Genomic DNA, 9,019 nt, shown 5'->3' with positions numbered 1-9,019 from the left:
TCTTCCAATTTTTTGTCTGTATTTTCCATGAATTTGTCTATTTTTTCCTCATCTTTGTCAGCTTTTTGCCTCAGGTCTTGGATGATTCTGAGTATTAGAGATTTGAATTTCCTATCAGGTAGTTCTAGTGCATTTTCTTATATAGGAGGGTCATCTGGTGTTTTATTTTGGACGCCTACTGGAACCATCCTGTCCTGTTTTTGTAAATGTTTTGATATTGTCTGCTGTCTTTGGGGCATTCAGTAGTTATTTTTCTTGTTTATTGATTGCAGATTTGTTTGTTTTGTCCCCTCCCCCTCTTTTTTTTTTTAAATTTGACTATGTCTGAGCAGGCAGACTGAGTGTTCTTTGTTGTTTGCTCATCTATGGGCAAAATACTTTTCGCCTCCTTCTCCAGTTGGCAGGGTCAGGCACTCAGATATGGTACGGCAGGGCAGGTCTAGCTGAAGAGGAGTTACTGGGATGGATTGTTTGTGGCACTTACTACAGCCACCAGAGTGGGTCGGTAATCAGCGCAGGGCAGGTTCCAGTAGGCCGTGCCCGTGCTGCTTGATGGTGTGATGTCAAGCGCACAGTGCAGGTAGGCAGGATGCAGTGGGGAGACTGTTATGTGTGGAGCTAAGAGGGATATGGGAGAGAGGAGAGAGGGACAGGAGCCAAAAACATACAAACAAAGAAAAAAATGCTAGGGGAGCTTGCCGTTGGAGTGGAGAGTTAAGAGATGGTTGTTTTGTCTCCCGCTGGATGCTCCGTGAGGCTGCTTTCTCGTACCGTTTGCTGGTCTCCGATAGGAGTCCAAGATGGCAGATCCGCGCTGCATTAGCTTGTAGGGGACCTCTGCATGAATCTCTCCTTGCTCTCCGTTCTCTGTCAGTTTTCTCACTCCATTTGGTGCCTGGCTGAGTTCTTTATCCTTCATTTGATGTTTTAGGGTTTCAGGATTGTTGTATTCTCTGTTCGGCTTAGTTTTTCGGATCTTTGCTGTGGAGGGACAGCATGGTGCTTCTGCCTAGTGCGCCATTTTGCCGGAACTCCAACTCTGTACCTTTTAAGCATTACCCCCCATTTTTCCCTACCACCATTAGTCCCTGGTAATCACTGATGAACTTTGGTCACTATGCATTTGCCTATTAAAGCCGCTAGTTTTACAGATAGGGAAGCAGAAGCTACAACCTAGGGGAAAGGTTGAGCAATGGGTTGAACGAAGGTCACACCTATAGGCCAAAGAGCAGATAAGGCCCTGGGTTTCCCCGGCAGGGATCTTCCCTTCCTTGGTGGGGAGGTTTGCCCCACCCTCTATTACTGTGACTAACACATAAGAAATGTGCAGGAAGGTTTTGTTTTTTTGGGGGGTGAGGGAGGAATCAAGTGTAAACTCCGGAACCATCCAGAAAGCAGCGCAAAAGGTGCAGAAATGCCAAAAACCCGTGCCGGCAAGTCGATTCCAGCGACCCTATAGGACAGAGTAGAACTACCTCATAGGGTTTCCAAGGCGGGCTGGTGGAATCCAACTGCCAGCCTTTTGGTTAGCAGCCAAGCTCTTAACCACTGAGCCACCAGCCGGGCAGATTCTAGGGGCGGGGACGGGGACGAGGGCCAAGGGGGAAGGGGCGAGAGGCGAGGGCCGAGGGGCGAGGGGGAGGGCAGAGCAGCAGGAAGCGCCCTGAATCCTGGCTCTCACCCCTGGATCGCAGATCTGAGTCTTAGGGTCAGGGCGCGAGCATCTGCATTGCCAGAGTCCTCTGAGCCTCATGACAGAGACTGAGGACTCTTACAGCCCAGCAACTGACTTTTCAGGGTGCTACAGACTTGACCAGAATCACACACTCCCCAGCATCTATCTACTCTTTGTTCCGACTCCAAAACAAGTGTTTTCTAATCAGTCCCTGCCCCTGTCATTGGCCTTAGTCGTTGGTCACCTGACTTACTGGAGCCAATGAGAGGCAGCCAAATTAGTACTTCCGCCTTCTGTGCGGTAACAAGCGTTTGTGCCCGCCCTCCGGATACTCTGATTGGCCATCCTCTTTCAACTCGCCAGTTTATTGGTCGGCGCCGTGAGATTGCCGTCAAGCTGGGGTCCGAGGGTTGTGTCAGCGTGGCAGTCATGGCATCCTATTTCGATGAGCACGATTGCGAGCCGTTGGACCCCGAGCAGGAGGCCCGAACCAACATGCTGCTGGAACTCGCAAGGTGTGTGTGGGGAGCTGGGAGGGTCGACGCTCGGGGGTGAGGACCAAGGCAACAGGGTTCTGGGCTGGGGCTGCCTGGAGAAGGCGGATTATCGGGGGCAGCGGATTCTGGGCAGGGACTGGATGAATTATCTGGAGTGCTGTCCGGGCGGCGAGATTCGGGATAATTTGGATCGGCAGGGCGGGCCGGGGCAAGGGGATTTTGGGGGAAGACTGGAGCTGGAGAGTGGTGGGAGTGGAGGGCAGCGGGGTCTAGGATGTACGGGAAAAGGTGGGTCTTCGGGGGCGGGGTGGAGGCGTGTAAATGTGAGTAGGTGTGTTTGTTAGAAACATCAGCCACGAAGGCGGTACTGCCGATTTGGAATCTGGCTCTACCAGATCATTCCTTCCTGGACTTGAGTAACTTCTTTGAATCTGTTGCCTCATGTGTAAAATGGGGATAAATAGTGTGCGTCCTGGGATTGGCTGATCGCAGCTGTAAACCGTTTTCCACCGTGCTTTTTACCTAGGGAGCGCCTACTGTGGGGTAGCTATGATGACTACCAGCTGGGCAGGATATTTATTATTAATGTCCAGTGGATTATGAGGCAAGGAGGAAGTATGATTTTCCTTGGTTTTGACCTTGCATCCTCCTCCTCAGGTCGCTTTTCAATAGGATGGACTTTGAAGACTGGGGTTTGGTAGTAGATTGGGATCACCACTTGCCTCCACCTGCTGCCAAGGCTGTGGTCGAGAGCCTCCCCAGGACAACCATCAGGGGCTCTCAGGCTGGTGAGGACACATTCCCTATGCTGTGAGGCCCTCCCCTAGCAGACTGTGCTCTGCTCCTTCAGTTGCCCAGGCCAGGTCTGCCCAGGAGTGCGCCCTTTAGGAGTGGGAGCTGGGGGGTGGGGCCTACAGCAGCTCTCCTGATCAGCACTCCCTCTCAAAGAGCTCAAGTGCCCCGTGTGTCTTTTGGGATTTGAGGAGGAGGAGACTGCCATTAAGATGCCTTGCCATCACCTCTTTCATTCCAACTGCATTCTACCCTGGCTAAGCAAGGTACTGCTTCCCTTCTTCCAGCCCTCACCCTGCCCTGGCCCAGTTCTCAAGTCTCTGTTATGAACTGTTGGGGGACCAAAGGAGTGGGGTGGCAGTTGGGATCAGGGGAGGAATCTTGGCCAGACCCAGGCTGGAACACTGCCCTGCTTTTCCCAGACAAATTCCTGCCCCCTGTGCCGCCATGAGTTGCCCACTGATGACGACACTTACGAAGAGCACAGACGAGATAAGGTAGGGGCTGGCGTAAGTGGAGGGGGTCCCGGGGGACTCCTTTTGCCTCCGTGGCTGCCTCCTTCCACACCTCAGCAGGCCTGTGTAGGCCCTCAGAATCCCTGGCTCTGGTCTTGGTGAGGGGTGAGCGCCACAGCAATGCAGATGCCAGTGGCCTTCAGTTGCCCTGTTTCTTCACTCACAGGCCTGACCACTGTGCCCTCTTTCCCCCAGGCTCGCAAGCAGCAGCAGAAGCACCGACTGGAGAACCTCCATGGAGCCATGTACACATGAAGCAGTTGCGGTTGAGCCCCAGCCCTCGGCAACATCTTCCTCTTGAACCTTGAATCCTCATTAAAGGTCTCTTTACCCACCCTTCGGCTGCATTGCTCACAGGCCTGGGAGGGGGCTCTGCCCCATCAAGTCCCACTGCTATTGGGGAAGGTGGTCCTGAACCAGAGAACGCTCCAGGCTTCGTTTCCCTCCCTGCCAAGCCTGCTGGCCCATCTGGACTCAGGGCAGTGAAGAACCTGGCCACTGGACCAACCAGGGCTTAGCCCTGTGTGTTCATGGTTGGAAGGAAATGGGTCCGGAACTGGCACCAGTAGCTACTTAAAGCTGGTAAAGAAAAACTAGCCTATATCCCCCTCTCCCCTGCAATTTTTAGTTAACCTTGGAATCCCAGGGGCTTTCTGTAGCTTCTCACATTTTAAAGTTGCTCCTTAAACACCTCCCCCACCAAGCCCCGCCCCAGAATCAAAGTTCAAACCAGGCTCTGAGATGGGGAAGGACGTGTGAATAAAATTATTAGACCAGGTCAGACCAGGTCAATTCTTTAGACTTCAAGCCCTTGAGAGGAATTTTGTTGGCATCCAGCATCCTTTTCACCTGGCTGTCCTGCTCTCAAAGAGTGGAAGACACTCAGGACTCTCTCAGAGGTGGGGCTTCCTCCTGTCCACTCCTGGATCAGGCCCTCTCTGACTCTCCAGAACAGACTACAAACATGCAAATTAGAATTCTTTTAATAGATATAAAAAAAAACTACTAAAATACCCATGTGGTTCTGCTGTGTTATTTGCCCTAAAGGAAGTGAGGAGCAGAGTGAAGAATCTCGGTGCAGCTCAGTGGGCCTGGAAGTGGGCCTTACCAGACTAAAGCATGGTCAGCCCCCCATCCCCCACCAGATTTCCCTCCTGCCTTTCCCAGCCCCCTATTCCTGCAGCAGGAAACCCCAGTGGTCCTGCCTCAGAACTGGGGAGTAGAAGGCACCTGAAGGGTTGGCTGGGCGCGTGAAGACAGGTGATTTGAAAACACAAACCACCCCGTGGGTGGGGAGTAGGGGGAGCAGCAGCTGGACAGCTGGCAGGGCCTCCCGCTCCTCTGTGGCACAGATGGATGTGGGATGGCCACTCCTCTGGGAGCAAGGAAGCCACATCCCAACATAATACTTTCTCAAAAGTGTTTTTGGTACAAAATAAATGCAAAGAAGGTGGGGTTGGGAGCGATGGGGCCGGGGCCAGCCACCCTCCCCAAATCTCAGATCATGGCGATGCTCTCAGGGGCACAGCTGAGGTGTGTGGAGGTGCTACTGCTCCCTGAGGACTTGCAGGCCCGGCCAGGGGCGGGCTGCAGTGCAGCCACGAGTGTCTCTGAGGAGACTGCCCCAAACTCATAGCTGAAGGTGCCATAGAAAACAAGGATGTCGATGACAAACACCCACTCGCACAGGGCTGCCCCGTGCTGCAGCTGAGAATTCTCATGGACAAAGAAGACCCCACCTGGAATGAGGCTAAGGAAATGTTCAGTAGAATGTGTGGGAACCTGGTGACACCTCCCCGCTCCTGTACTCCCAGATACCATAACTTCAACCTGTTGCCGTAGAGTCAATTCCGACTCCTCCTGACCCCATGTGTGCAGAGTAGAACTGTGCTCCACAGGGTGGTTTTCAAGTCTGTGACCTTTGGAAGCAGATCACCAGGGCTTGCTTCTGAGGTGGGTTCATACTGCCAACTTTTAGTTAGTAGTCAAGCAGGTAACCATTTGTGCCACCCAGGGACTCAAAATAGAAAACTAGGCTGGGGCAAGGGATCAGGCCTCCCCTTCCTGGATGGAGAGCAGAAGACACACTGGGCAGTGTGACCTGGGATCTTGCCCCCCTTGCCTTGGGTGGGAGAAGGGCTGGGCTAGAGGAGAGTTCCTGGCTGCCCTGCCCTGGAAGGATACTGAGAACCAGGAAGACAAAGGCGATGACAGCCAGCACACTCCGCAGGTGGGCCACGGCTAGGTCCAGGGGCACAGTGGCCCCGTGGTAGGAGAGGGCACAGTGCAGGCAGACAAAGAGCAGCCCCGCCGGGAAGGCCACACCGGCTCCGATGTAGTGCAGAGACTTAGCATGATCCACCTGGGCCCAGAGGAGAGAAGCTGCCCTGTGAAGCAGCCCTACCCCCTCCTGCCTCCTTCATCACTCTTCTCTGCACTTCTTCCTTCTTTCTCCTCCTCTCCTCCTCCCTTTCACTCCCAGCCCCTCTTGCCCCCACCCCCAACCTGGAGGTGCTGCCCCTGCAGGCGGCCTGGCGCTGTCAGGGAATGTTCAACAGGGGGAGCAAGGTGCACCTGAAAGTTGCCGACTACCACAAGGCCCGCAGCGTTGGTGCAGCCTGTGATGAGCGCCGTGGTGTTAACCCAGGAGTGGCGACTCCGCTCCAGGAGCTGCCCATAGCGTAGGAGGCAGATCAGAGCCACTGGGGGAGGACGGGAGCCACTGAGGAGAGAACGGGTGGGGCCAGCCCTGGCGCCTCCCTCCCGCCCGCCCCGCCTGCCCGCCACTATCTTTCTCCAGGATGCTCTGATCCTACCGCCCCTGAGGACAGGGAGTGGACAGGTGGTGGTGAACCGAGTTTTCTAAGGTTCTGGCTGCAGAGTCAGCCTCTGGCCCCTCCTCACAAAAACCCTCAGGCCAGAGATAGTCCCCTTCAGTCCCCTTGCCTTAGCCTTTGTGGGGGAGGGCTGCCCTGAACAAGGGCTTCCTGGGCCTTTCTGAGGAGGGGGTGCTGCTGGGAAGGGGGGTTGCCCTGGGTAGGGGAGGGAATCCAAGGGCACAGCTCACCCATGAAGGCACCGACGTTGCCAATGAGGCTGAAGAGGCAGCTTTCTGGGGGATATGTGCCACACTTGCTGAGAGGAGGGGGGCAAGGGCAGAACGAGGGAGGGTCAGGAGGCCCCATTCTGGCCCACCTGCTCTCCCTGGGGCCTGTCCCAACGCAGGCAACCACTAATTTATGAGGGGGCAGTGTCCCAGGCTGGGCCCCAACAGCAGAGTTCGTGGGTGTGAGAGATAAGAGAATGCCCGGGATTGCTCGCTGGCCAGAGACTTCTTGTCATGGCCTGCAGCGGCTCTGGCTTTCCCTGAGCCGAGCTTGCGCTAGGCAACCAGAGGGCGTGGCCTTAAATCCAGGTGCCTCCACTTACTAGCTGTGCGACCTGGACAAACAACATAACTGAGCCAGTTTCCTCACCTATAAAATGAGGAAAACAATAGCTGCCTCAAAGCTGAGAGAATTAAACAAGATGATGCATGTAAAGTGCTCCGGACAGTGACCGGCACATAGTAACCTTCAGGTAGTACTGTTATTAACAGTCTATTAATATATTATCCCTGGGACCCCAGGAAAGACCTTTGCTTGAGGGAATTGGCCGGGAGTCTAAGCAGGGCCTTGGGTCTCCCTGACTGGCCCAATTTTTGGCCTTACCTGATGAGGGGAACATCGTCCAGGGTGCAGCAGATCTTGGGGCCCCCTTGCTCAGTGGGGTCAGGAGAGCAGGACTCATTGTAGGACCTGGCAGGCAGGCAGGACAGAGAGTAGACTGGGGAGAGGGGGTTCCCCCAGGCCCTCAGCCTGTAGCCTCAGGCCTCACAGAGGACACCCTCCCAGGCCTCCCTCTGCAGAGGCAGAAACGCCCACTCCCCGGGGCCCACCTGAAACAAAAGCCACAGGGAAGAAGGGGTGGTGGGAAGTGGGTAGATGGGCACAAAGCCATGCCTGGGAGGGGCAGGCGATGCCAATGTCAGAGAAGAGCAGTGAGGCCCAGGGTCTCCATCTGGCTTGCGGCAGCCCCCGGACCCAAGACAGAACAGAGATGAAGGGAGCTTTAGAGTGAGGCTGTCTGCAGAGTGCGCCATACCAGTTCTCCACAGGACACACGTGGCGGTTCATCACAGCCATGGCATACCTGCAGGAGCACAGCTGTCACCCGCCCTACTCCCCCCAGCCAGCCTCCCCTCACTGACTTCTACCTTGATTTCTAGCCCCGGTCAGCCTTGTTGTCCTTGTTGGGGACTCTGGAGTTGGGGTGGCCCTGAGGCTTGGTACCACAACAGAGCCCACAGCATGGCCTCCAACTAGAGGCCCTTTGCTACAGAGTGGTCCCCCTGCAAGTTGCCCTGGCTAGAAGGATGACTGTTAGTGCCACCCTGCAGGGCCAGCAGTGGTGCCAGCTTATCCCAAGGGGCTGTGTGCCCAGATGCAGACCAGGCTTCAGCCAGGGTGGCCCTGGGTACCATCCTGGAGCCTGCAACAGGGACAAGGGATTTGTGTGTGCCATCAAGCTCCAGCTGGGTCCTGGACAGGCCCTGTCCCTCCTCAGCTTGGGTTTGTCTTGTCTCCTAGTTACCCCCCTCACTGCTTCTGCCCCTTTTACTCACACAGTCCATATGCCAGTAATGGAGAACGCTGACAGGCTGACAGGAAGGAGGATCCAGGCGGTCATGAGGGAAGGGAGCCAGGGTGGTGGTGAGGGTGGGGGAGGACAGGAGGTGGGTGGGGAAGGGGGCCAGGCCCAGCTACCTTAAGATACTTCTCTCACAACCATCAGCTGCCCTGGTCTGGTGGAAAGAGACAGGTCAAAGTGCAGGGTCCATAACTGGACCAGGTGGGGGTGGGGAGGGAAGGGTGGTCAACACTTGATCCGGAGATCCCACTGAGCCTCTGACTTCCCAAACTTTGGGCTGAGCCTAGGCCAGGACGTGGACACCCTGGGGCATCCATGGGAGCATCCGAGGTCCACCGAAATGCCACCGGCGTGCTCAGAGGCTCAGGCGGTGCCATACATCAGGAAGGGATCACCCTCCTCGCCCGAGGGACCCGGGCTGGGAGAAGGGCTGGAGCTAGGACAATCAAGGGGCCTCGCCAGGGAAAGTCTGCGAAGAGGTACGGGGCCGGCAGCGGGCTGCGGGACAGCGACGCGCCCGCACGCAGACCGCCACCTGACCATGGCTCCCTGGGGAAGGGGCGGGTTCACGCGGGAAGCCCGCCCCGGTCCCCCGCTAGCGTGGGCGCGGGGACCCGGGCTCAGGCAGGGAGCCATGGCCGGCATGCCCGCCGGGGCCCGGCGCCACGAGCCTCCCGAGATGGACGCCGGGGGTCTCCTGGGAAGAGGAAGGGGCCCGGTACGCACCTCCCCGGAGCGCCCGCCGCCGCACCCCTCCCGCTCAGGCCCCTCGTGGTGCTGTCTCCGGCTGCGACTCTGGGAGCAGCCCTGAAAGGTTTAAAGGGCCGGGCGGCCCCGCCCCTGGCGGCCCC

At 56.5% G+C, this 9,019-nt stretch overlaps 2 protein-coding genes across 2 annotated transcripts; one reads left to right on the top strand and one right to left on the bottom strand.

Moving 5' to 3' along the window:
- Positions 1 to 2,068: 2,068 nt before the first annotated feature.
- RNF181 (ring finger protein 181) lies at positions 2,069 to 3,814 on the top strand. Its single transcript, XM_004388241.2, has 5 exons — positions 2,069 to 2,190; positions 2,830 to 2,960; positions 3,121 to 3,230; positions 3,387 to 3,461; positions 3,675 to 3,814. The coding sequence occupies exons 1-5, from the start codon at positions 2,105 to 2,107 to the stop codon at positions 3,732 to 3,734; spliced, it is 462 nt and encodes a 153-aa protein (XP_004388298.1). The 5' UTR covers positions 2,069 to 2,104; the 3' UTR covers positions 3,735 to 3,814.
- A 632-nt stretch (positions 3,815 to 4,446) lies between these two features.
- Positions 4,447 to 8,952, bottom strand: TMEM150A (transmembrane protein 150A). The gene is made up of 8 exons (XM_004388240.3): positions 8,895 to 8,952; positions 8,143 to 8,322; positions 7,623 to 7,670; positions 7,190 to 7,276; positions 6,547 to 6,614; positions 6,054 to 6,181; positions 5,664 to 5,841; positions 4,447 to 5,218 (listed from the first exon to the last, which is right to left on the bottom strand). Exons 2-8 carry the CDS (start codon positions 8,205 to 8,207, stop codon positions 4,977 to 4,979), a joined length of 816 nt encoding a protein of 271 aa, XP_004388297.1. The 5' UTR covers positions 8,208 to 8,322; positions 8,895 to 8,952; the 3' UTR covers positions 4,447 to 4,976.
- Between the last annotated feature and the right edge of the window lie 67 nt (positions 8,953 to 9,019).

This window comes from Trichechus manatus, unplaced genomic scaffold, assembly GCF_000243295.1.
Source record: "Trichechus manatus latirostris isolate Lorelei unplaced genomic scaffold, TriManLat1.0 scaffold00208, whole genome shotgun sequence".
In the NCBI taxonomy this organism is placed as follows: Eukaryota; Metazoa; Chordata; class Mammalia; order Sirenia; family Trichechidae; genus Trichechus; species Trichechus manatus.
The sequence above is the reverse complement of the archived record's forward strand: the minus strand, read 5'-3'. Positions and strand labels throughout refer to the sequence as shown.